The sequence below is a fragment of the Arvicanthis niloticus genome, chromosome 9, assembly GCF_011762505.2.
Source record: "Arvicanthis niloticus isolate mArvNil1 chromosome 9, mArvNil1.pat.X, whole genome shotgun sequence".
NCBI classification, from domain to species: domain Eukaryota; kingdom Metazoa; phylum Chordata; class Mammalia; order Rodentia; family Muridae; genus Arvicanthis; species Arvicanthis niloticus.
The window spans coordinates 23,407,235-23,433,745 of NC_047666.1; the positions used below are offsets into that span (position 1 = coordinate 23,407,235).

At 47.7% G+C, this 26,511-nt stretch overlaps 1 protein-coding gene, 1 long non-coding RNA gene and 1 pseudogene across 10 annotated transcripts; 2 read left to right on the plus strand and 1 right to left on the minus strand.

Moving 5' to 3' along the window:
- Window positions 1–12,453: 12,453 nt before the first annotated feature.
- LOC143443465 (uncharacterized) lies at window positions 12,454–17,242 on the plus strand. Its single transcript, XR_013112473.1, has 3 exons — window positions 12,454–12,681; window positions 13,458–13,571; window positions 16,643–17,242. It is a non-coding gene; the product is annotated as an uncharacterized LOC143443465 (long non-coding RNA).
- LOC117715199 (large ribosomal subunit protein eL27 pseudogene) lies at window positions 15,350–16,644 on the minus strand (annotated as a pseudogene).
- Window positions 17,243–18,175: 933 nt separating the features above from the next.
- Window positions 18,176–25,934, plus strand: Nagk (N-acetylglucosamine kinase). 9 transcript variants are annotated; one of them, XM_034511884.1, is made up of 10 exons: window positions 18,176–18,495; window positions 20,154–20,238; window positions 20,389–20,487; window positions 21,144–21,285; window positions 22,096–22,206; window positions 22,804–22,916; window positions 23,596–23,683; window positions 24,424–24,521; window positions 24,852–24,930; window positions 25,648–25,934. In XM_034511884.1, the coding sequence occupies exons 1-10, from the start codon at window positions 18,467–18,469 to the stop codon at window positions 25,833–25,835; spliced, it is 1,032 nt and encodes a 343-aa protein (XP_034367775.1). In that variant the 5' UTR covers window positions 18,176–18,466; the 3' UTR covers window positions 25,836–25,934. The 9 variants fall into 9 exon arrangements, with proteins under 9 accessions (XP_034367775.1, XP_034367776.1, XP_076796100.1 ...); XM_034511885.1 differs by having other exon boundaries at window positions 18,187–18,358; XM_076939985.1 differs by having other exon boundaries at window positions 18,354–18,461.
- The last annotated feature ends 577 nt before the right edge of the window (window positions 25,935–26,511 follow it).

The following is a 26,511-nucleotide window of genomic DNA, read 5'->3' on the forward strand; positions in this document are numbered from 1 at the left end:
AGGCTGGTCTTGAAGACACTATGTAGCTTAAGATGACGTTGAGATCCTGATGCTCTCTTGCCTCTCTCTACCTGTGTGAGGAATTATGGGAATTATACGTTAAGGACGTATAATGCTGTTACTAGGAAACTTTCTAATGTCAAGATTGATTACATATTCTGTATGTTCTGTGCCCCCGGGAAACCAATCACGACAGTCAGTAGAACTGCTTTGTATGGTTACAAGAAGTTTGGACCTGAACTGGCTACCCAACAGCACTTTCATCATCTATGTATAAGCTTTTATGGTATTTGCTTTTATAAGTTGCCCCTGGGGTGAACCCTAACATAAGAGATATAAGAAACTATTGAAAATAAGACTTCCATTTTGTCAGTCAAGTAAAGTTTAAGTTCCCAAGACCTACTTGGGAACTGACTTTCTACTTAGCAGAAAGAGACATGTACATAGGCAACTGACATCCAGGTTGGCAAGCTAAGATATGAATTTTAGTCAAAACAAGTCCCATCCTGGTAGACAGGTTAAGACGTGAATATTATACAAGGCAAGTCCCAGCCAAGGGAGCAGAACAAGTGTATAACGAAGACATGTTCCTAAGGAATCCTCCATCCCTAAATCCTGATTGGTGAAATAACGTGGCACAGATGTTTGCAGTTTGGGGCTTTAAAACCCTGTATGAGCTTAACTTGGGGTCATGGTGTGGCTTCTGAGCCTGAATCATTTCCCTAATCGACAAGTCTTGGGGTGTGGCATCCAGTAAACCATCCCTAGTTGCCTAAGATCAGTGTCGGAGTGGTTTGTGTGACAATTCCTAGACCCCAACAGGCATGTGCCACCATATCACACACAGAACCATACTTCTTGAATCATAAAGTAAATGCATATTCTTAAAACAAAAAGGGAATTGGGCTGGAGAGATGCTTCGGTGGCTGAGATCACATGTCTCAGAGGACCGAAGTTCATTTCCCAACGCACATGTCAAGGAGTTTACAACCATTTGTAAATCCGGGTCCAGGTAGACCTGAGGCTTCTGCCTTCCTTGAAAACCTACACTCAAGTACACATACCCCTACACAGACAGACACACAAATACATAATTAAGAATAAATAGGCTACACACAGTAGTGCATGCTATTAGTTCCAGTGCTTGGAAAACAGAGATGGGTGAATCTCTGTGAGTTTGGGGCCAACCTTGTTTACATACAAAGTTCCAGACTAGCCAGGACTAAGTAGTGTGACTGTGTCTCAAAACAAACCACAAAAATATATTTAAAATGCTTAAGTAAATAAAAATGCTTCATAGATGTGTTCTCTGATCTCTATTCAGAACTGAGGAGAAAGAAACTTGGGGCCCCTGAAAGCTGAATACACCCACATTTCACTGTGCCTGCTAGAACTGGCACACCAGCTGGGTGCTGCCATGTCCCCTGTGCTAGAGCCCAAACTGGCCTGGACAGCCAGGGTTGAAGATCTGAATTTCATTTGATGGTAAGAAAGGCAAGGAGGAGGAAAGAAAAAGTAGTTTCTTTTTGTTGCTCCATCCAGTCTAACTCCATACCACAGGGCTCTGGATCCCTGGGAACCAAGCTGAGTGAGGATCAGAGCAAGGAGGCCCAAGTCTCAATTTGAGGGGGTAAGTGATAAAGGAAGGGGGACATTAAATGCCAAGGAGTCATTTCAAGAGTAAAAGACCGAGAGGTTTGAGACAGCTGAGCAGATGCTGACTTGGCCATGAGCAGAATCTACTTGGCATATGTACCCATTCCAAGGTCGTCCAAGGTTGCATCCACCCCTTTGCCTTTACTCATCTCCCATTTGTGACTGAACATCTGAAGGGAGCAAGGCAGATAGCTCAGCCCCATCTAGATTTCTTCCTTGGAAACTACTGCTGAGTAGTTTCTTGGCCTTTTGGCTAAGATCAAGGTCAGAAGATGCTAAATGCTGACAATTCCCACTCTGTGCCAGACATGGCCCAAGTGATTCAGATGAGCTGACCCAGTTAACATCACATCTAGGGCAGGAGATGGTGCTGTTACTGTCTCTGTTTCCCAGACACAGAACCAAGACACAGAGAGCTTCAGTTCCCATCAAATCCACATAGCTTACACAAACATATATCCACATATCCAAATACCCAGAGGAGCCAGGGTTTGAATCTGGGCAGCTTGGCTGCAGAAACCATGTGGTTTTCCCTGGTCATCTGGTTCTGCCTTATGGCCTGCCTTTCAGCCCGGGGTCTGGGTTCTGCCTCAGCTCCAGGCTTCGTCTCTCCTCTCTAGCTTTATCCTTGTAAGGATACTTCTCACAATTCTCATAGTTCTGTTTCCTTACACTCTGCCTTTAATAACTCAACTTGTCACACTGTCACAGACTCACACATCTACTGGGTCCAAGACAAGGGGCATTAACGTCGAACTGTGGTACCAGTGGTCCACCCTGCTTGGGACTAGGTTCCACCTTATTAAGAAAGCTGGGGTTGTGGAGTCATCATCCTGACATCAAAACCCCTTAGTTGGAGCTGTCGCCTTCTGCCCTCTAGTGGCAATCAGAGGAGCAGCAGAGAGCAACAGCCACGAGCATTTTCCCAGCCTCTCAAAGGAGTTTTGACTGACAGAGATTTCTTTTTCTACCAGTTTTGCAGTGAAGGAGGCGTGACAGCACCCACCACACACACACATTGCATACACTTGTGGACAGGATTTATTTCAGCATGGACCTCTACTTCCCAGTCTTGCCAGGCTCTGTATCAATGGGGGTAGAAGGGTGTAGAGGGAGGGAGGGAGGGAGGGAGGGAGGGAGGGAGGGAGGGAGGGAGGTGGGGAGAGAGAGAGAGAGAGAGAGAGAGAGAGAGAGAGAGAGAGAGAGAGAGAGAGAGAGAGAGAGAGACTCAGAAAGGTCTAGAGAACCAGGCTCTTCTTCCCTCACATGCCTGAGAAATTCAGTTCTCTAGGACTCCCAGAAGCAGCATGGGGAGGTGGGAGCCATAAGCAGATGTGCTCTACTCTGCTCCATGACAGATAAATAGCATGATTCCAATAGATGTCTTCTTGGATAGTGCCCACCTCTTAGGGGGCAAGTTCTCCCTGTGATGGTCCATGAAGTGAGCAAGCTTATTGTCTGGTATCCCGTGACAAATTTACCAGAGCACAATCCCAGAAGGGGATAAAGAGCAAACTAGGAAAGCTTTGACCACTGTGTGGTGCACACAGGTGATCTGTGATCCGTTTATCCAAGTTACCCGGTGTACCAGTCCCCACCCCGTCCCTGTCACATGATAGAGTTGTGAACTGAGGGGCTTTCTAGTGAAATGTACTCAAAGGTTCTAGATCATTTTTCAAGTGCTGTCTTCTAATGTGCCAGGCCCAACAGAACTATGTGCAGAGCTGTGGTGGCTTCAGAAAGAATGGCCCCATGGGTTTATATATTTAAATGTGCAGTTCCCAGTTGATAGAAATATTTGGGAAGGATTGGAGGGTGTGGCTTCATTGGAGGAGGTGTGTCACTGAGGGTGGGCTTTGGGGTTTAAAGAGCCCGTGACATTCCCAGTTAGCTTTCTCTACCTTGAGATGTAAACTCTCAGCTACTACTCCAGAGCCATGCTTGACTGCCTCTTGCATTGTTCCCTGCCATGGTGGTCATGGGCTCACCCTCTGAAACTATAGGTTCCTAAGGAACTCTTCCTTCTATAAGCCGCCTCGTGGTGTTTTATCACTGAAGAAGAAAAGTGACAAAGACAGGGGCACAGGATTTGAAGGGGAGTGACAAGAACCCCGAGGGGGAGGATCAGCCCCTAACATGCTGTTAAAGGAAAGTTCTAGAGACTGAGAGGTCTCTGAAATGAAAAGCTTTGCGAGACCATTAAAGCCCAAAGCCAGGAAGACAGGACCAGTCCTGGAATATTCTCCCTCAGACACAGCTGCAGAACCAGTTGGCAGTTAGAAACATCTGTGTTCTTGGAGGTGTTAGAGGCACAGCCTGGGCTCTCCCCGGCCTCTCTAACAAGCCAGACTTGACCACTGTCCTCAACATGCCAATGGAAGAGACGAGTGGTAGTGAGAAACAGAAGAAGATTTATTCCATGTGGGAGGGGGAACAAAGTGGTGAGACCCAACAACCCACAAGTGCCCCTTTCAGGGGACAGACATGAAGTTTGAGTTTCAATGAAGAGTAATAGCTAAGCAGCTCTGGAGAAAGTGTGGTCCACCCACTGAGCCTTCTTCACTGTCTCAGCCATCCTGCAAGAGGTCTCTCTTGCAAGGCCATCTAGCAGGCTGTCAGAACTGTGTGAAATCCCTTTCTGGGCCACAAGCTCCTGCTCTGGCTGGCATCAGTTTCAGCAGTTGCCCTTCCAAGTGTGAGATTCTTTCAAGAAATCCTATTTTTTGCAGTCTGTTGTCTCAGTAATCGGATAGCCAAAGAGGGGCAGAAGTATGTCTCGAGACCTTCTCTCTTGCTAGGATGGCTACCCCAGATATTTGATCATGAGAATCCGGGTACTGATGAGATGCTCCCATGGGTAAAGGCACCTGCCGTGGAGACCAATGACCTGATCAAGTTTGATCAATTTGATCATTGGGATGCACATGGTGGAAAGAAGGAACAAATCCACACAAGCTGTCCTTTAATCTCCCCATGTGCACATGTAAGTATAGACACACACACACAAACGCACACACACATACATACACACACACACACACACACACACCAAATGAAATAAACACTTTTAAAGGAAAGAAAATCTTGGGAAAGAAAGGCTAAATTGTAGCTCCTCAGATCCGTAGATAAGAGGGAAGGGACAAAAGAAAATTGGGCATGTTTTAAGGACTGGAGGACAGGACAAAAGACAGGAAAGGTGTCACATAAGGAGATGGTGCCCTAGTAGCCGTCTCGTGGGAGTTTTGCCTGCTGCCTAAAACTGTTAGCTGGTTTCTCTTGCTCTACCCTCTGGCCTGTAACTCTGTAACTGATTTTAAGACACTGTACACCTTTTTATTAGCAACAAACACACACACACACACACACACAGAGAGAGAGAGAGAGAGAGAGAGAGAGAGAGAGAGACAGAGACAGAGACAGAGACAGAGAGACAGAGAGACAGAGACAGAGAGACAGAAACAGAGAGAGAGGAGAGAGAGGCACACCATTGGTGGAGGCAGCCTGGCTGGCACAGAGCACTCCTCTTGAGGAAGCCTCCCCAGTCAGGCTGGCAGAGGCATTCCCCTTCATTCCCCTTAATTCAAGTAGCTCCAGGCATCTCCCTGACAGGAAAGTGAGAAGGGTTGGATCCTTTCTCATGAAAAGAAAGAAGAGGGGTGTTGAGAGGAATGGAGGACAGGGACCCTGCTAGTCTGCCTTCTGCCTTTCTAGTTCTGCCCAGAGTCAGTCTACACGTGACATACTGCAGGCGACATGAGGTCTCTGAGGAAATTCTTCCTAAGTAGATAGGTCCAGTATTGACCCATTGAGACTGTACAGAGAGTTCCATGCTGTGTATCCAGTATGCTCCAGGGCTGCTTGGTGTTTTCAGCCCCTCCTGACCAACACACACCACCCTCTTACAATGATGGTTTTCTCTTAAACCCATTCTACCACAAAAGAGGCTGAAGCACAGAAAAACTGGGTATGGTGACCAACCATAGTATCCTCAGGAAATCAGACTTTCAGTGCTAAAACCATGAAAGTCATCAGCAAATTGGGACAGGGTGGTTACCCTAGCCCTTAGTCTCCCTTCCGCTGGTCCTGATCTTCTTTCATTTTTATTTTTTATTTACTTTTAATTTTTTAATTTCATTTCTTTGACATACTCTTGTACCCCAGGCTGGCCTCAAATTCACTATATAACTGTATGCGACCTTGAACCCCTGATCCTCCAGCCTCCTGTATGCTGGACTCACAGGATGCTGGACTCACAGGACTCACCAGGCACAGTCATATTCTTTTTCTTTTAAAAATATTTTTAAGGATTTATTTATGCTATAGTACTGAGTGTTTTGTCTTCCTGTATATGTGTGCACCTCAGGAATGCCTGTGGAGATCAGAAGAGCATTGGATTACATGGAAATGGAGTTATAGACATTTGTAAGCTACCATGCAGGTACTGGGAACTGAACTCAGGTCGTCTGAAAGAACAGCAAGTGTTCTTAACTGCTAAATCATCTCTTCAGAACCTCTCTTCCTCTTCTTCCTCCCATTCTCCTCCTTCCCCTCTTCCTCTCTTTCTCCTCCTCTTCCTTTTACTTCTTATAGAAAAAAAAAAAAAAAAAAAAAAAAAAGGACAGGTCTCACTGTATAGCCCTGGCTAGCCGCTAACTCACTTTGTAGATAGATCAAGCTGGCTTTGAACTCACAAAGATCCACCTGCCTCTGACTCCTGGGTGCTGGGATGAGAAATGTGTACCGCCATGCCTAGTCCAGTCACATGAATAACTACTGAAATAAATACAGTAATACAGTGCCTTGGAATGTCCTCTCTTCAAATATTACACACACACACACACACACACACACACGGTTTTCTGGAGTCTTCCACATGTACACATACCACCATCTCTCTGCAACTCCTCAAAAGAAGCACACTCCTCCCTCACACTCCTCCCTCACACTCCTCCCTCACACTCCTCCCTCACACTCCTCCCTCACAGTCCTCCTTCACACAGCTCTGCTCTCTTTTGTTTGCAGTTGCTGGGTCAGCACAGCACATTCTGCCCCCACATCATTCAGCCAGGCACACCTGTGTGTGATGGGAGAGATCAGAATCAGGTACTCATCAAAAAGGGAGCGGGCATGTTGCTGGGGTGTTGGGCTTAAATACCCCTTTTCTTTCTTTCTAAGAAAGCATCTCTTGTTAGAATTAGCAGTGTGTCCTGCTTTAAAGCAACATGCAAAGCCAGGCCAGGTAGTGCACACCTGTAACCACAGCACTTGGGAATGGAGATCAGACTACAATTACACGTGTGGAGCCAGCTCAGCTACATAGGTTCAAGTGAGCCAGGGACACTGAAAGGCCTCGTTTCTATTCTGTGTGCTGGCATGTATGCATGTATATGTATACACAGGTGTGTATGCACATTATGAATGTGAATGTGGAGGCCAAAGGTCAACAATGGTATTGATCCTTGTGGTTTTTTGTTTTGTTTTGATTTTTGTTTGTTTCTTAGGTTGTTGCTGTTTTGTTTTGGTTTGGCTTTGATACAGGATCTCTCACTGATGTGAGTCTCATTGGTCTCACCAGGCCAGGGAGTCCCATGGACTCACCTGTCTGTCTCGAAAGCACTAACACTACAAGCACAAACCACCATGCTTAGCTTCTCAGCGTGGGTTCTAGGGTCGATTCAGGTTCCTGTACTTGCAAAGCCGGTGTCTTACTGATTGAGCTATCTCCTCGGCCCCCACTTCCCTTTCTATTCTATTTATTTATTTTTAAAGATTTTATTTGTTTTTATTTTATGTGTATGAGTGTTTGCCTGAATATATGTCAGTATACCATAGGCCTGCAGTACCCAAAAAGGCCAAAAGAAGGTGTTAGAGATCCTGGAACTGGAGTTACAGACCATTGTGAGCCGCTATGTAGAAGCTGGAAACCAATCTCAGGTTTCCTGGAAGAACAGCCAGTGCTTTTAACCACAGAGCCATCTCTCGAGCCCCTCTCTATTTAATAATAATAATAATAATAATAATAATAATAATAATAATAATAATAATAAAATGAACCACAATGCACACAAATGCCTTTTCCATCACTGGCCTCAGCCTAGTCATTAGCATATGGAAACCTGATTGCAGAGCAATGGGTTGGCAGGAGGAAGCAAGATGCTCACTCAAGCCCAAGCACACAGTTAGGAGGTCCCCACATGCAATCACCCTCATCTTAGTCAGGGTTACGCTTGCTTAGATGAAACACCATGACCAGAAGCAAGTTGGAGAGGAAAGGGTTTATTTGGCTTACACTTCCACATTGTAGGCCATCATTGAACGAAACCAAGATAGGAACTCCAACAGGGCAGAAACCTGGAGGCAGGAGCTGATGCAGAGGGCATGGAAGGATGCTGCTTACTGGCTTGCTCCTCCTGGCTTGTTTAGCTTGCTTTGTTATAGAACCCAGAACTGCCAGCTACCATGGGCCTTCCCACATCTCTGACTGACTAAGAAAACTCCTTACAGCCAGATCTTATGGAGGCATTTTCTCAACTGAAGTTCCTCCTTTCAAGTTACTCTAGCTTGTGTCTAGCTGACATAAAATTAGCCATCACACCCACCTTGTCTTGGTACTTCCTTCCCATCTAGACAGAGAGGAGAGAGTTGGAAGGTATTCTCCTTCTACAGAGCTAGAAAGCTTCCGCCTCAGCTACGGGATCATCAGCCCTTCCCAGTACCACTTGCCTGCCTCTACATCTGGGAAATTCCTATTTGCTCTTCAATACACAGCTCAAATATTGCATGGGAATGAGTTTATAACCATGACCCCCAACGCCTATACAGGATCTGGCAAAGTGAGATAAAGCATAAGCCATTGTGCCTATGGGCTAGCTCTGGAAGCCATAATCGGAGAGGTGGGTCATTTACTCAAGCTTACCAAGGAATTTATTCTCTCTCCTACTGCAGGATAAAGGGGCTGAGAGAAGCCAGACTGGCCTGTGTACACTGACCTACCATGCTGGCAGTCTGCCAGGCCTGTGATAGCCATCTTATCCACGTGGAGACTATCTGTGCTGAGAAAACATTAATGAAAAGGCTGGTTGTGGGAAAGGCTGCTTGTGGGTGTGGTCTGGGCCCTCAGGTTACAGTTCCCAGGCCTTCCTGTTCCAGCTGCTTCCCACACCTGACTCTTGCTGGAAGGATGAAGTTTCTGTTTCTCCTACAACCACCTTAGGTTGACTCCAGGGTTCATCTCTGCTGGCGGGGATCCTGGGTCCACAGGATTTAGACTCACTGACTCTTGACTCCTCATTTCCCGAGTTTCCACAAGTCACCTGGGAGGGAGCTGCTGCCTTAGGAACAAGGACACAGAGTGCTTGGGAGACTGGAGTCCCCCAGCCTTCCTGCGTCCGCTCCTCACTGAACCTTTGCAGAGGTGATAGTTCACCTTGGCGAGACCTGTTTGTGGCCAGCCATGCTCTTCATCATTCCAGCCTCTCTCCAGCAAAGTCAGCCGCCTGGTGCTTCCGCAGCCCCACCCTCATCTGCCTGGAGTCCCCGATCCTGTCCACGTCTCCAGCCAAGCTGGCAACTACTTTTTCTCCTCACTTCCGGTTTGCACCACAACCCACCGTCCTCACTGGGCCCTCTTGGCTACTTGTTCTGAAGCAATTTTGCTCTGAAGCAACTTTCCAGGAGTTTCTACCCCAAGTGAGAGGCCCATGTCTGCTCACCCACAGCTTGGCCAGACCCCACATTAGTCTGGAGGGAGATACTCAGAAGTCTATATTGTGGATGCAAAAACACAGCTCTCACCTCAAATGGGGGAAACAGATTTTATTCTCAGTCAAATATGAGTGACTACAGCTCAGGAGCATAGGTTCAGATTCCCCCTAGTACCATCACAGTCCAATGTGGAGACAGTTTTGTGAAGTTTTTGTGATAACACAAAGCTATAAAAACTGTATAAACACATCGGTGGAAACAGCAGGATGGTAGGTCATAAAGAAACAGCAAAATCTCTGCTGTGAACAGATGCCATCTGATGACATTCTTAGACTTTGGGTTTGTAGAAGCTAAGGGTGTGTTTTACATTCTAGAAAGGACTTCACCTGATAGTCACAGGATGTCAGGTCATATACAGAGTTGGCCAATATATGACTACTGAGGAGGTTAAAGATAGCCCAAGATAATTTGGCTCCAGATCTGCAACATTCTGACTCTCCACAAGTGTGGACATTCTACTCGATCCTCCCAACCTTATAGATTCTTTGACACAAGTGTTTCTTTGGGTTTTTTGTTTGTTTGTTTTTTTTCTTTCTGTCACACCCCACCACCCCCAAATTCAGTTTACACTGCACTGGAAGGTGTTACTATGTTCTTCTCACCTCTCTCATCACCAACCTCCTTGCACCCTCAGGGTGGGAAGCCAAGGAGAGAGAAACAGGGACTGGACGTGTGTGTGTGTGTGTGTGTGTGTGTGTGTGTGTGTGTGTGTGACCTACATCACAGAATAGCATCTTGTGAGACTGCTTGCGTTTACTTGCTGTGGCCATCTGTGGCTCAGGTGAAGATGGAGCCTTCAGTTACTCTTTGAGAGTCTCTGGGTCAGCTGGGGAAGAGGATGCTACAGACTTCAGAGGCTGACAGCCGAGTGACAAACCTGGAGACACTCGGACTTTTTTCAGTCTCCCAGAAAAGCTCAGACACAGAGAGATACCTATAGTGGACAGGGCAAAGGCCAAACAGTCTGCCTGGGTAGGCAAACAGTGCAAAGGTACATGGGACATACTCATATCCAGAAGCTAGCAGGATGGCTCCAGTTTGGGCTGAATCAAGAATAAATGTATGGGCCCACCCATAGATATAGGACCTAGACAGACACACAGCTGTAGGCCTCCCACATAACATCCTCAGGACATCCAAGATATCCTTCTTGTTGCAGCAATACCCTCTGAGCTGAAACATTCTCCTCCGGAGGAAAGCTCATGAGACTGGAGAGCCTCTAACAGGAGGGTCTTAAAACTCAGGAACTAAGCAACCTGTGAGTCTCAGGAAGTCCCTGAAACTGACACAGGCCTCTTCCTCTGCAAGGCTGTATAAAGCAGTAAGGCTTCTGGAGACTCCCCAACCTGTAGAGCTGTCTGCAAGGCATGCAGTTCTAAAGCTCTATTTTGTGATTGTCAGCCATACTGGGGTAGCTTTCAGTCACTTATCTGCCTTCAGTTGACCATATTCCTGAATTAATCTTTCACCCATACATCCATAACCCCACTAAGCCCATTGACTCAAAGTTGGACTTTGGTGGTATCAGCATTTCGGTCAGTTGTTGCTTCCTGTCTGGGGTAAGTAGGTGTCTGTTCACATCTCCCCAGGAATAATGTCACACACTTCTTCGGTTGAAGGGAGGGGAGTTCCACTGGTTTGGCATGGTGACAAGTTTTCCACAACAATGCTCCTTCACTTTCTTTGTCATCACCCAACTTTCCTTAAGGCTACCTGGATAGGCCAACCTAGCTCTCTCCCTTTGGCTCTTTGTCTGGGACTATGTGTTTTGGGAGATGGAGTTCAAGGTTAAAAGCCAGCTTTCCAGGACATGCTAAAGCTCAGAGCCCTTGAGTACAGGAGGCGGTAGGGAGTAAAAGTCTGGGCTGAGAGAGCCTGCCTTGTGTTCCTTCTGCCAAAGGGTATTATGCATCTCAATCCCCATGGGCATCCGTGTCTCTGTCCACAAGGAGGCAGCTTCAAGATTAGCCGTAGGCTGGGGTTCCAAGGTCACACCAGGTTTTGAGGGCTCTAATTCCCTCCCCTGGGCACCTGTGGGTACCAAGTACACTCAGCTGGGGTTGTACAGCTGCACATACTCACCACAGGCAGTGTTAGCTGCTGTCTGTGTAAGCCCTGTGTGCCCAGCTGTGTGGCTGAGCTAAGGGAAAGGAGCGGCTGGAACTCCAACGGGGGCCGGGAAAGGAGGTCCATACTGAAGGCTGAGTTCCTGTCACTCCAGCTCCAGTTCCATCCTTTCCCTCCCACCCAGCTCCCCTCACTCTGGTCCTGGTCATTGCCCTGCCTGCCACTCTCCTCCTTCAAACCAACTGGCCGCCACCTCACTTCCACTCATCTCTCCCTCGGAAAGGCTCACCCTGAGGACAGCAGCTAAGGAATGAGCTTCACCTGCCTGCAGATCTACCTTTTCGTAGTAGAGAGTACACAGTACAATGCCTAGTCATTTCCCGCAGGACTTGCAGCTCCACAAGGACCAGCACTATGGACTGCTTCATCCTAGGCTTCTAGGTGTGCATAGCAGGCACACACTGGATGGGCTAACCGGATACACAAAGGCATGGCCAGGTCACAGCCATGCAAACCTTCAGTGACAAGCATGTGCACAAACACACATCCAGCAACATGCCGGCACATGCATTTGTGAGCCTATTCGTACGTCTGTCTGGCTTGCTCCTCACCCCCATCAGAGCCCAGTGGGAGTGTTATCACCCATGGCCCTCCGTCTAGGCAGCTGGGCTCCACTCAGCCTCCTGGTGCTAACTCGGCCTGACACTCTAGCTGCACAAGGGGGCCTCCTGTGGAAACTGTGGCAAGCCTGCCACCATGGTGGAGACTGCTAATTGGCTCTGTGTTGGGCCCTGGGTCACAGCTCGGTCAGCCGTGGCTGATACTTTCTTCCCACTTGTCTCAGGAAAGGCACTGCTGTCCCTTCTGCTTAGGCTTCAGCCAGTCACTGAACCGAACATGCCTGGCCGCATGGGACAGACTAGGCAATCCACTCACCCCTCCCCCCACCACACACACTCCATCTTGAGAGGCAGAAGAGAAAACTCAGCACACAGTACTGGCTCTGGATGGGCACTGCCGTCACATTGAGAAGGGCCCAAGCCTGGGCACCAGTGCATAAGCTAACCCAGGGCCTGGAAAACCACTACTAGAGGATGATTCTCCTGCGTTCTGGCGTCTCTTCAATGTTTCTCTAAAGAACACATCCCACCCAGGGAGAGGGAAGAGAGGGCCTGGACTATCAGGAGAGGAAATGTAAGTCCATCCCTGCTTAGACTCAGAAGCCTGGTCTCTAAACCTGATGCTTTTATGTCTGCTGAACCCTGTGTCCAGGGACTTTCAGTGGACTGACTTCAGAGCAGAAACAGCTGTGTCCCATGCCCTCCCATCTCTGAGATCTTAGAGCTCCTGGGAAAGGGAAGTGGCTTTTCCTCAGCCAGGGCTGGGATCCTCTGTAGATGCTGACGAGTCATCTTCCCAGATGGTTTTCAGGTGCACATTACCTGGGCCACAGGCGATATCAAGGCCAGGAGGCATGGTAGAGGGGTCTCCCCACTCCCACTTTTCAAACCTCAAGAGCTCAGTTTGTACCCTTGCAGAGCTTGTCAGAGCCCAGTCTTTTTTGGTTTTCCTTTTTTTTTTTTAATGGTTTTGTTTTGTGGGGGTGTCTTTATGGTTATTTATATTAGTTTGCATTGAGGCAAAATGCCATTATGTAGTCCTGGCTGGTATGGAACTCACGGACATCTGCCTGATTTTGCCTCTTTAGTGTTGGGACTAAACACCTGGCTTCTTCATGGGTTTTGAAACCAGGTCTCACTATATAGCCCAGGTTAGCCTCAAACTCTCCATTCTTCTGCCTTCGTCCCCAGAAGGCTGGGATGATAGACATATACAACCATGGCCACCAGAGTCCAATCCTTTTAAGGGTCTAAATCTCTTTTCTTATTTGGGATTAGAATGAATAGCACCCAGTCTCCAATCCCCCCTCCTCCAGGAAGTCTTCTGTGTTGCCCTTGCCCATCTTGCAGCCTATGCCGTTCCTGCCACATCTGCTCTCACAAGGAGCTTGCAGTCGGGGCAGATGTGGTCTACAGCATGCCTCTCCTGCCTTGGTGTCCCTAGTGTCCTAACCAGGAATATAGGTGAGTGGATCTTAACATACACACACAAAACCACCAACAACAAATCACACTGGGCCAACAACAACCCAATGACTTCCCTTTATATTTGATGGGAAAATACACAAGAGGCAGTCCAAGGCTGGGGGTGTAGTGCAGTTGGTAGAGTGCTTTTCCTTGAATGCGTGAGTCCCTGGGTTCCTAGCCCCACTTGAACAAGGTATAGTAGCAGACCTTGTAATCCCAGCGCTTGGGGATACAGGAAGGTTAGGAGTTAAAGAGCATACTCAGGTATGAGGCAGCAAGTTGGAGGTCAGCCTGGAATACATGAGACCCTGTCCTCAAAATAAAAATAAAACACAAGGCAGGTAACATGGCTCTGGGTCTGGAGAGCTGAAAGTCACCATGAAGCCAGAACAGGCTGTGGCAGGAGACAGGATCATGGTGACTTTCAGCTCTCCTAGTTACCAGGTAGACACCTACTGCCAGGGCTGCCCACCTCTTTGACTATGGTGATGGCAGGGCTGTGTTCCAGGCACTCTTCCCTGTACCCCAACAGCAGAGGGACAGCATGAACCTAACCTGGAACTCTTCCTGTGGCTCCTGTTCTCTGTCCCACCTCCTAATTTCCTTGCTTATCTTTTGCCTTTGCGTGTCCCCTTGCTTCAAGCTCCTCCCTCCCATTTGTCCTGCCCTATGGAACCTACCAGACTTTCCGAAAGTACAGAGCTGTGACCACACTTACACTGAAAACCTTCACAGTGAGATCCTAATGAGACCTCCAGGGCCTCATGTTCAGTTGTTTCCTTGGTTCACAGTTTTGCCTTTTATTCCCCGCTCCCCACATCTTGTATTAGTCTGAAAACTATCTTGATCATGGAACCTGCTCACCTCCTTCTTTAGCATTTACCGTGGCTCTTGTCATGGCACTATCTATCTTCCAGTCTCTTGGCACTTCCAAACCTACTGCAGTGTCCAGTAGTGAGGTCAACACTGGAAACAGCACTGCATAACAACAGATGTGACCACATCCCACAACTAGATCAGTGCAATCTGCTAAGGAAGAACCCTGGGGCAGGAGTCCTTCTGCTCCCTTGCTATGAGTGAATTTGGCATTCGAGGTATTTTCCACTGTCCCTCTTCCCACCTTCCCTCATCCTGCCTCTTCTGCAGTGAAGGCCTCCCTGAGGGTCACAGGGACAGAGGAGAGCAGCCAACAGCCGTGGATTGCAGATCCTGTCCAGAACATTACCAGTCTTGTGAGCATCACGGGAACAGCTGTTGAGATGTTGCAAGCTGAGGGCAGAAGGGCATTAGACCTTGACAAAGCCACTTCAAAGCAAGCAGACACCTTACCCGGCAGCATCTTTATTGCCTCAGCCTGGTAACCACTCACATCCATGACAAGCTTCTAGCGTTTGTGTGAGCTGAGGCTGATTGCTTTGATTTCACAGCTCAGTTTTCCTCCTTGTAATATGTCTAGAAACTCTTGTAAGTTCTCAGTTTCTAGCAGGATAAACAAAGGTACAAAAGAAGCATTAAAGAATTGCAAGCATGCCGGGCAGTGGTGGTGCACGCCTTTAATCCCAGCACTTGGGAGGCAGAGGCAGGCGGATTTCTGAGTTCGAGGCCAGCCTGGTCTAGTTCCAGGACAGCCAGAGCTACACAGAGAAACCTTGTATCAAAAAACCAAAAAAAAAAAAAAAAAAAAAAAAGGAAGAAGAAGAAAAAAAAAGAAAAAGAGAAAGAAAGAAAGAAAGAAAGAAAGAAAGAAAGAAAGAAAGAAAGAAAATTAAAAAAAAAAAGAACTGCAAGCATGGACTGGGGATGTAGCTTTGTGGTACAACACTTGTCTAGCATACGAAAAGCTCTAGGTTTAGACCCCAGTACCACCAACAAAACAAAACGACAGAAGAATTATGTGCAATGGGGCATGTTCTCACCAGTCTTTTAGTCAATGTACTATTTAAGTTAATATAGCTCAGATGTGTTTCATAAACATGGGCAACACATCGACTTTGAAACAATCTGGTCAGGATGGTCAGAAGACCCAGAACAGCTACTGTAACATAATGTAAATCACAAAGATGAGTCATGTGTGTGATTTACAGTTTTGTAACTTAAAAGCTAAAAAAAACCCTGGCAAAACCAATTTGAATGATACGAAAAATTAACTCACTATATCTCAAATGTTTTATGAGTTCTAATATGAAATTCATATAAAATTTAATATTTAATCTATGTTTTTATTACTAAGCCTGTGCATTTCTTTTTTTTTTTTTAATTTTAAATGACAGAAACAAAAATATCCCTAAAAGCAAAGCTTCTGGAAAAACCATTTGTTCTTCTTTGTCTTGTATGGCTCCTCAAACTTGACCTTGGGCTTCTGCCTGCCCTTGCATTTTAAAGCTGGATCTCTAAACATATCCTTGTTGACAACAGTCTCGTCCAAGGAGATAGCCACAGAGTGCCTTGTGGGCATGAAGTGGTTGTAGTTACAAACTTTCACAAAGGACTTGATCTTGGATCTCTTGGCAATTTGCTTCTTGTCCATGGAAGCTGTCACTTTTAGGGGAAACCAGTCAATTCCAGCCACCAGGGCATGGCTGTAAGGGTGGTCTGAGGTGCCATCATCAGTACTGATGACGGCTTTGCATCTGGAGGAGCATCCAGCCAGGACCGCCACCAGTTTCCTGGGTTTCATGAATTTGCTCATTTCGACATTGAGAGGCTGGCATCCAGCAGAAAGGACAAAGGACACTAGCCTGTGCATTTTTAAAGTGTATAAGAGTACATGTGGATATAAATAAAATTAGCTACTGGGTTGGGGGTGTAGTTCATTTGGTAGATAGGTTGTCTACAATATATAAAACCCTGAGATCAGTCACCAGCATTACATAACCAGGCATGGTAGTGATTACCTGTAACTTCAGCACTTTGGAAGCTGAGGAAGGAAGGATGATATGAAGCTGTCTTTCTTGTCTTCATAGGGAGGTTGGGAAGAGCCTGGGCCACATAAGCTCTATTTGATTGGGTCTCTGAGGGTTTGAAATCTTTTTTTATGTTTAATTTTAAATGATGTGTGCATGCATTAGTGCAGAGTGCCCAAGGAGGCCAGAAGACAGAATTGAATCCCCTGGAGCTGGATCCACCTGATGTAGGTCCCAGGAACTCACCTCCAGTCCTTTGCAAGAGCAGCAGGTGCTATTACCCTCTGAGCCATGTCTTGGCCCTTCTTCATTCTGAAGGTGAGAACTGGCAGCGATTATAGTAATTCTCATCCAAAATCAAATTCAGAAGTCAATCTTGTCTTCAAACCGAACTTTCTCTCTTGTATTCCTTTCTAAACAAGCAATGCAAAGCTGGGAGGGCAGTGTAGTCCTTTAATACTAGCATTTAGGGGTGGACACAGAAGGACGGGGACTCAAGAACAGCCTCAGACGCCTCAGGAGTGACTTGAGACCTCATTACAAAAAGATCCAAACGACAATACAAAAGCACACCAGTGCTGTCACAAGTAGGTCCCAAGACTCATTACACCAGTGCAAAAAGGAAATTTTCCATCAGAATTCACTTACAACATTACATTTCTGCCAAATTTTCTGTTCAGTTAGAATCTTAAGGAATTAGCTTTGATTCTAAAAATGTAGTTGGAGGACACGCATTTTCCAGCATTGATATACTGTGAACGGAAATGTCACATTCCTTCTAGTTTCTTTATCAGACAATAATGTTGTTTCTATTCTTGAATTATTTGGTGCTATACTGACTCAAATAGGTAAGAAAGGAGGTAAAGAATTTATTCACTCCGGAACCTTAAAAGGCATGTCTACACCAAAACATCCTAGCACTTGGGAGATGGGGGCAGGAGAATCGGGAGTTTGTCATCCTCAGTCAGAGTTTGAGGTTAATTTGGGATATATGAGACCCTGTGTGCCCACTTTCCCAACTGTTTACATCAAAACACAACCGGACCCAATTAGCTGACAGGGAAAAAGGATCCCAGTTCAAGATTTCTCCACAGGAGGCAGGCACAGAGGTCTGAGGTTGGACAGAGGCACGCTAGTCCCATAGAGACTCCATCTGAAGTCTCAAAGAAATGTCAAGAGCAGCAGACAGTCCTGGCTATCGAAGCTGCCTCTAAGTAGGCCTGGAACAACCTGGAGCCTGAAGATGCACACAGGAGCCACTCTTCTTTCTACAGGACCTAATGGTATCTTCCTCTCTCCCTCCTTCCGTTACACTGCACATTTAAGATTAGAGTAGCAGGTGGTGGCCAGAAGGTGAAATATGGCCTGTGAGTGCCAGCTTTTAGCATGCTGAACCAGCATTGCATTCCATGATCAGTCTGGGTTATACAGACGAGATACTGTCCAAAAAGAACAGAGCTGGGCTCAGGTCACTTGCAGAGCGCTTGCCTGACCCTGGGCTTTATCCTCACCAATGCACAAACCTCAGTTGACAGCAGCCGAGTGTACTCAGCACAGTGTAGAGTGCGCGCTCATGAGCCAAGGTGGGGTAGAGTGGGGTAAAGGGGGTGTGGTCTGGACTTGGCTCCCGCCCTGGTCCTCAGACATTTCCGCCAGACTCTGAGCTTGCCTACACAAGCGTCTGCGCGTGCGCATCCCACAATTAAGTGCGCGGCTGCCAGCTGCTTCCGGCGGGCCCTTGGCAGCCCTGGGTTCCTCCACACACCCTCCCAGGAGCCTCAGCTGGGGTTCCGCCTCCGCGGGAAGCAGGCTAGAAGAAGCCGGAGAGGACGGCCGGGCTCGACAGCTAGGGCGGGAGAGGATGTGGTATCCACACCCTACGTAAGCGCGTCGTGGTCACATGACAAGGGGCGTTGCCCGCTTGGGCGGGAGCGAAGTCAAGCCTAGGGTCGAGGTTGCTACGGCGGGACCTGCGGTGGCAACGGTAGTATGGCCGCACTTTATGGTGGCGTGGAAGGGTGAGCGCTGGACCGGCCGGAGGCTGTCCGTCCGGGAGCGGCGGGTCAGGGGGCGGCGGTCCACACCAAGCCCGGTGCCTTTGTGCTCTATGGCGCGACCACGCCCCTCCCGGCCACCACCTTTCCGCCACAGGGCTCTTGTGTCAACCTGGAGAGTTGTGCAGAGCTGGGGGTCAGGTGGGACGTTGCCGGTCACGGGTGGTCGTGGGAAAGAGGCGGAAGCCGAGACTGAGATTTATGCCCAAGGGAACCCGGGAGTTAAGAAGCTGTCACCAGAGCACTGTCTAGTCTTGGTGCTCGGGACCCTCTACTACTGTCGGCCCCGAAGGCCCTTGTTCCTATATTCTCCTGCTCAGAAGCTGGTCTGTTTGACTTTGGGAAGTAGCTCTACTAAGCATGGCTTTGGGTGAGACGTCTGCCCTCTCTGGGCTTCAGTTGCCACATATGTAAAGCAAAGACAAGAGTGAGCAAGATGGTGGTTTATCCTGTTCCCTGCGCATGACAAGCATTTTGTGGAACTGGGTGTGTCAAATCAGGACCGGATAGGAAGATTTGGTATCTATCATAGCCGCTCGCTGCTGATTTACCCAGAAGTCTCTTTCCTTGAGTTGCTAAGATGGATGACCTCTGGCTTTATTTGTGACAGCTTGGAAGGTAAAACCTTCAGCACAGTATAGGAGTTTTCACTTAGCCTTGTTATATTCATATGGAAGGTAGAACTTATTTTTCCCAGTTTGTCAAGAAGTTAATTTGGATTAAGTCTGCTGTCTCATGCATTAATATCCCCTCGGAACTTGTACTCGTTGAGTTGGATCGAGTCTTTATTGTCTATTACAAAAAGTATTGGTCAATAGGACGTCATCCCACCACCTATCACCCTTCTTCTTCTTCTTCTTTTTTTTTTTTTTTTTTTTTTTTGGTTTTTTGAGACAGGGTTTCTCTGTGTAGCTCTGGCTGTCCTGGAACTCACTCTGTAGACCAGGCTGGCCTCGAACTCAGAAATCCTCCTGCCTCTGCCTCCCAAGTGCTGGGATTAAAGGCATGCACCACCCCTGCCCGGCTATCACCCTTCTTCTAAACTACCACTTACCCTGGGGATTTAACTCAGAACTCGTTTAGTTGCCGAAAACAGTATGAGTTTCTCCCTATCTGGTGATAATTTCTCACAGGTGTCTTGAAGACCCTGGTGTCAGAAGATAAGACCTCAAAGTAACCCTTAGCTGTTGTGATAGGTCTGCTTATTCCCTCCGATGTATTTACCATAAGTCATTTCGGCCATGCTCTGGATAGGTTAGGATAGGTAATCACTCTGGAGCCAGTGGAGCTCATAATGAGAAGCTAAATAATTTAATACACGCTTGATTCGGAGCTGTCTTTGGTAACTAGGGGTTTACTAATGTGTGGAGAAGCCCTACATGAGACTCCCTACATGATGAGTAAGTGGGATCTTGCAGAGGAAGTAGGATCTACCAGGCAAAATGAGCAAGGCCTCATGTCCCTTTCCAGAGTGTAGCAGGCACTAAACAGGTGGCTTTGGAAGTAGAGGCTGGGTTTGCTGAGGTGTCTTTGCCCTAGACTTTTGTAAGAGACTACTATGCAAGCTTGGCTCTCTCTGTCTGGAGTTCTATCAGGACTGAGTGCCCTCTTGTGTTTTGTAGGGGAGGCACACGGTCCAAAGTCCTTTTACTTTCTGAGGATGGGCAGATCCTGGCAGAAGCAGATGGACTGAGCACAAACCACTGGGTAAAAAAAGCCATCCTGAGGGGATCAGAGAACTTGGCCTTCATGTAATGTTCAACTCATATAGAGGTGGCGGCTGGGCCTCGAAGTAGCTGGTAGGGGCAGCACAGCTCCTGCAAGCCTTTCTAACTCCTCCTTCCCTCTTGGGGTCAGCTGATCGGCACAGACCAGTGTGTGGAGAGGATCAATGAGATGGTGGACAGGGCCAAACGGAAGGCTGGAGTGGATCCTCTGGTACCCCTTCGAAGCCTGGTGAGTCAGTTGGAGCCTGGACCATCAGCATTGCTGAGACAGGCGGCCAGTAGGGCTAGGTGAGCTTCATGACTGGAGAGAAGGTCTCCAGGGCCAGAGCCTTTGCTCTCATCCATTCTTGTGCTTTCAGTAATAATCTATAAACTGAGGATGGGGCTCCAGACACCCATTGGTACCCTGATTCGAATCTCAGCTTTGCCACTCAACTTAGTGGCCTTTAATTCAGTTACCTTCTCTAAGCCTCAGTTTCCTCATTTTGCAAATACAGATACTAAGAGTTGTTGGGAAAATGAGGTCATGTGATTCAAACACCCTCTAGCCTGAAGGGCTCTTTCAATGTTAGCTCTTTTCCCTCTCAGCTTGCTGTGGCTCTGGCTACTTACCAGATACGCAGGCATAGCAGACCCTACGTATGCAAGCCAAGCTGTTTCTTCACATCCCTCACCTTGCTCTTTTGTCTCACTGTGTCTTCTTTCCTAGGCCAGGCTGTTCCTGCAGGCATGGCCTTCTAAGGGTTTAGAGTGGGTGAAGGCGCTAGATTGGGTGAGCTGAGTATGACCAGATAGCTGTCAGGAAGAGAGGTGTTAAGGAAGGAGCTGGTCTGGGGCTCCTCCCTCCTTTCCTTGCTCAGCTTCTTTCTCTCCCTTGTGGCCTAGGGCCTGTCCCTGAGTGGTGGGGAGCAGGAGGATGCAGTGAGGCTCCTAATTGAGGAGTTGAGGCACCGATTCCCCTACCTGAGTGAAAGTTACTTAATCACCACTGATGCAGCAGGCTCCATCGCCACAGCTACACCGGATGGTGAGGATGTGAAGGGAGGAGTGAAGCTGAGAATGAGCTCTCTGATGGAGAAAGCCTTGCCTATGGCTGGCAAAAACTTATCTTACTAACATCTGGAAGGCAGGAGTTGTTATTTTCTCCCATCTGCCCTTTCCTGGGCATAATAATACCCTTGCTAGAGCAGGGACAAGGGGACAGAAGAGGATGGAGGACAGGAAAAGTGTCTGTGTAAAGCAAGGGGTGGGATCTTGGGGCAGAAGCTGGGGTTACTGAGTAGAAAGTTGTGGGACTCTATGATATCCCGAGTCTGGCATATAACTGAGTCTCACCAGGCATGTCAGTGCACACCTTTAATCTAACGCTAAGAAGATAGGCAGATTACTGCAAGTTCAAGGCCAGCCTGTTCTACATAAATAAGTCCTAGGCCAGCCAGGGCTAACTTATGAGATCTCAGAAATGAAACTGGCCTATTCTCTGGTTTGACAGCTCTCCCATCTTTGAAAAGTTGTGGAAGTGTTTTATTTCCCTCATGTAGGAGTAGGGGGTCGATATCTGTATGATTTATGGTGCAAATGGTCACTATAAGAACAGGGTTTGCCATCATCTCTGGCATTAGGTACTCAGTAAAGCCAAGATAATTTGAAGTCTGGTTGGCTGGGAGCCATGTTCTTCCTCTATCCCCTGGACAGGAAGCAAGTGGGCTATTTGTTCTAGGAGGTTGGGTGGTGATTCTTCCGCTGTGGGGCTGGTTTCTGTCGTATTTTTCCCAGTGGGAAGCTGCTGCTCTATTCGGGCCCTTGGCCACACTGAGCCCCCGTGCCCTCTCCCCAGGTGGGATTGTGCTCATCTCTGGAACAGGTTCCAACTGTAGGCTCATCAACCCTGATGGCTCTGAGAGTGGCTGTGGTGGCTGGGGCCACATGATGGGGGACGAGGGTTCAGGTGAGTACACAGAGGGCCTGCTCTCTTGGTCCCTAAACCTAAACAGCTGTCCCTAAATAGCTCCTAACATGTTGCAGAGCACAGGATGAGATGTTGAAAATCACAGTTATCATCTTGCTCCTTAGTAACCTTTCATGCCTAGGGTATACATCATAGCACGGTGGTACAGCCTACCTCTGTTGACTTGTGGAGACCCAAGGGAGAGATTGAAACTGAAGGTTAAGTCCATAGCTGTCCAGAAACTCCCTGCTAATGGAAAAGGGGCCTGGGATCTAGAAACACTTCTCATTGACACTACTTTTGGGGCAGCACGTATACATTTCTTTGGTGGCTTTTGGGTCCAGCTCATGCTGTGACTGCAGCTGTGTGTGACAGCTTACTACCCTTGTCTTTGAATGGGAGCCAGCATGACAAGTTCACTTACTCAGTCTTCCTACAGCTTTCCCTTATCTGGGTCTGTCAAACAGTTGGTCAAAAGCCTCCTTCCCCTACTGGGAACTGCTGACTGACTTCTAACTGGTCTTGAGCTGAGAGCCTTTCTTAGTGAGGAGACTGCCTCTGCGATTGGCTGTCTTCTTTGCCTTCTGCTCCTGGCAGCCTACTGGATTGCACACCAAGCTGTGAAAATCGTGTTTGACTCCATCGACAACCTGGAGGCAGCTCCTCATGATATTGGCCACGTCAAGCAGGCCATGTTCAACTATTTCCAGGTACTTCCTACCATACATTCACGTACACCAGCAGGGTGAAGTAATAGATAGGGACGGGATTCAGTGTGGGCAGTGTGTTCAGACCAGTGTGACTGCCACTTCATCTTGGGAATTTGTCATTTTTGCAAACATTTAAGCAAAGCCAAATGAGAAAAGAATATTAAAACACAGTAATGTTTCTGTAGATACTGACAGTTATCTCATCCTCACTAATATGTACTCAGGAGAATCTCTGTGTTCTGTCACATGTGTTAGGTTGGTGGTAGATGACAGTCTGCATCACTTTGGCCTGCTACTTTGAGCAGGGATGTGTCAGAGTGCTGCTTTTTAACTGAAGCAATCTTTTCAATGAATTTCAGCTTGAGGAAAACTACTCAATTGAGAAATGGCAAATTTCCATAAATTTTAAAGCTTACAGAAAAAAAAAAAAAAAAAAAAAAGCCTGGCAGTGGTGGCACACACCTTTAACTGCAGCACTTGAAGGCAGAGGCAGGCAGATCTCTGTGAGTTCTACGACAGCCTGGTCTAGAGTTAGCTCCAGGACAGCCAAGGCTACTCAGAAACCCTCAAAAAGAAAACCCCCAATTATTTTGGTCATTCCAGTAGGTATACTAGGAAGGTTACTCGGAGTGACAGACTAGAGGTTTTCTATTGACTGCTTGTGTCCCATTTCTCTCAGGTGCCAGATCGGCTAGGAATCCTCACCCACTTGTATAGGGACTTTGATAAATCCAAGTTTGCTGGATTTTGCCAGAAAATTGCAGAAGGTACTGTAGGTGCTGGCTTGTATGTAATTCCGTTCCCCAAAAGCATGTCTAATGGGAGGGTGTAAGATAGTTAAGGCTGGCCTGTGTGCTGGTGGCAGTCTCAACAAAACCTGGAGTGTGTGGCTCCATTCAGTGTGATAAGATAGGGCCAGGACTTAGACAGCACTGTATTGCCTGTGTTTCTCTCCCTGGTGGCCATGTGGCTGGTGCAGTCTGAATGCCTGAGTTTGAGAACGTATTGTCCTTTGGATAAATTCATAGAAGCAGGAGTAGAAAAGCTCAGGTGGCTCGTCTTGGCTTTGGGAGGAGCCTTCATGTTGGCATCTTGTGAGGCTTTCTCCTTTTTAACTTGGATTCCTTACTCCAGGGTAGCCTGCATGTTTTATCTCTGGACTGAGGTTCAAAACACCAGGATGGGTGAGGCTGGGCAGCAGCACACTGCGGAGAGTGCTGGTCATCAGCAGGAGAATCAGCAGTCTTCTCAGATAGGGTTTCTTGTCCACAGGGCTGATAGACGCTTGGGGACATAGTAATATGATTTAATATATTGTTCACTGGACTGTAGTAATACTGCTGGCACTGGAAGGGGACGTAGCTGGATGGGTGAGACGAGGCTTGCTCACCAATGTGGGCATCCAGCCTAACATTAACTTGGCCTGTGCTTGCTGCCTTACCTCAGGGAGAGAGTGGCTGTAGTAGGCTGCTTCCTGTATTCTCCAACCCCGTTCTCCCTGCCCCAGGTGCACAGCAGGGAGACCCTCTTTCCAAGTATATCTTCAGGAAGGCTGGGGAGATGCTGGGCAGACACGTTGTGGCAGTATTGCCAGAGATTGACCCGGTGAGTTGATGCAGGACACGGGGGGGGGGGGTAGGGGGGTGGGATGGAGGGGAGTCCTGCAACTGAATGAGGTCTGAGCCTAGGGTGGTGACTGTCCCATCACATTCTATGTGCTTGGCACTTCTGTATGTAGAGACTGGCTTCATATGGTGCTGTCTTAGCTTTTCCATCCTTCTGTTTGACCACCCTTTCTTCTCTGCCTCACCTTTCATAACTCCTGTTTTCTTCTTCCTTGCCTTTATTTTCTCCTTGAGTCCACGTTCTGTTTCACTCTGGTGAGGAGTAGGTTAAGGTTACCCTGCAGTGTCCCATTTTCTGCTGTTCTCCCAGGTTTTGTTCCAAGGGGAACTTGGCCTCCCAATTCTGTGTGTGGGTTCAGTGTGGAAGAGCTGGGAGCTACTGAAGGAAGGTAAGTTTGGGTGGGTGTGGGTGGAGACAAAGGTTGCAACTGGAAAGGAGGGTGAAGTGGGCCTTTTGTTTATCTAAGCCCTGTGACCTCTTCCTGGGGTGTGTGCTTGCTAAGCCTGTGCTCTACTGCAGAGCTATGCAGCTCCAGCTTTTTTTTATGAGCCCCTGAAAAGATGTTCTATTCCAAATGATATATTAATCACTTTTTAAGATTTACCTTTATGTTATTGTTTTTCTCAGCATATATGTCTGTCCTGTGCATATGGGCATGCAGTGCCCAAGGAGTCAGAAAAGGGTGTTAGGTCCTCTGGAACTTGAGTTACAGATGATTGTGAGCCACCATGTGGGTGCTGGGTACTGAACCCATGTTCTCTGAAGAAAGCAAATGCCCTTAACCATGGAGCCATTTCTTCATCCCTTAGAGCTCAGACCAGTGTAATAACCTCTGGTTGCACTCTTAGTCACCATTCTGGCCAGAAGGAATTTAGTTTGACAGCCTCAGTTCAGGGTTTCCATTAGACTCTCCGAAACAGCTCAAGGGTCTCCACTAGATTCTTGCACCATGAAGTTGTAGGTATTACATGCTCCAGAGTTGAGGAATGGAGGTTTCTTTGGACCCATGGCATCCTGGTGCTTCTGTGCTGGATGGTTGGCATATGGCTTGGCATCTGCACTGAAGCCCCACCTGCTGGTCTTCTCTCTGCATTCTTCCCTCCAGGCTTTCTCCTGGCACTGACGCAGGGCCGAGAGCAGCAGGCACAGAACTCTTTCTCCAGCTTCACCTTGATGAAGTTGCGGCATTCTTCTGCACTGGGGGGTGCCAGCCTGGGGGCCAGGCACGTTGGACACCACCTTCCCATGGACTACAGTATCAACGCCATTGCCTTCTATTCCTATACCTTCTAGGGGCTGTCTCCCTTCCCATCCTCAACACCGAATGTTGGGATACTTTTCTTTTTAAAAAACACATCTGAAAGAAAATAAATGCACTTTACTCCTTCCCCAGCAGGGTGTTAGCTGTGCATGACCTCCGCACCTCCAGCAGGTTGACCTAGCAAGCTCTCAGTTTAAAGACCCACTCCAGGTGCTTGCATGCACCTACCAAGCTCTTAGGCACATAATAGCCAAGCCCTTCCTGTTTCCACACTAAATGCTTTGGCTGCCAGAAGCTGGGACCCAAGTTTCCTCTTGGCAGTTATGATTCCTCATAATAGAACTATGTGTGTCTATGCCCACCTCCTGGGGAATGACCCAAGATCTATCATACCATTGTCTCCCAAGGTTCCCAGTAGGATTTGAGAGACAGTACAATCCTAGTCTCAATTTTGACTTAATTGTATTTGGTAGCTGTAGATACATAGAGCATTTTTTTTTTTCATGTGTGCATGAATCCCTGAGGGCCAAGTAGGCACTGCTTAACTCAGTGGCCTGCCTGCTTCTGACAACTGCTGCTCACCTGGCTCTGGTTATAGTGGTCTCTCTCAGACCTTTACATCTGGGCAGCTATTGCTGCCAGCCCTGGTGAGGAGGGTCTTTTCTCTGGAGCTAATCTTTCCAGGAAATACTCTTGCCCAGAGGCAAT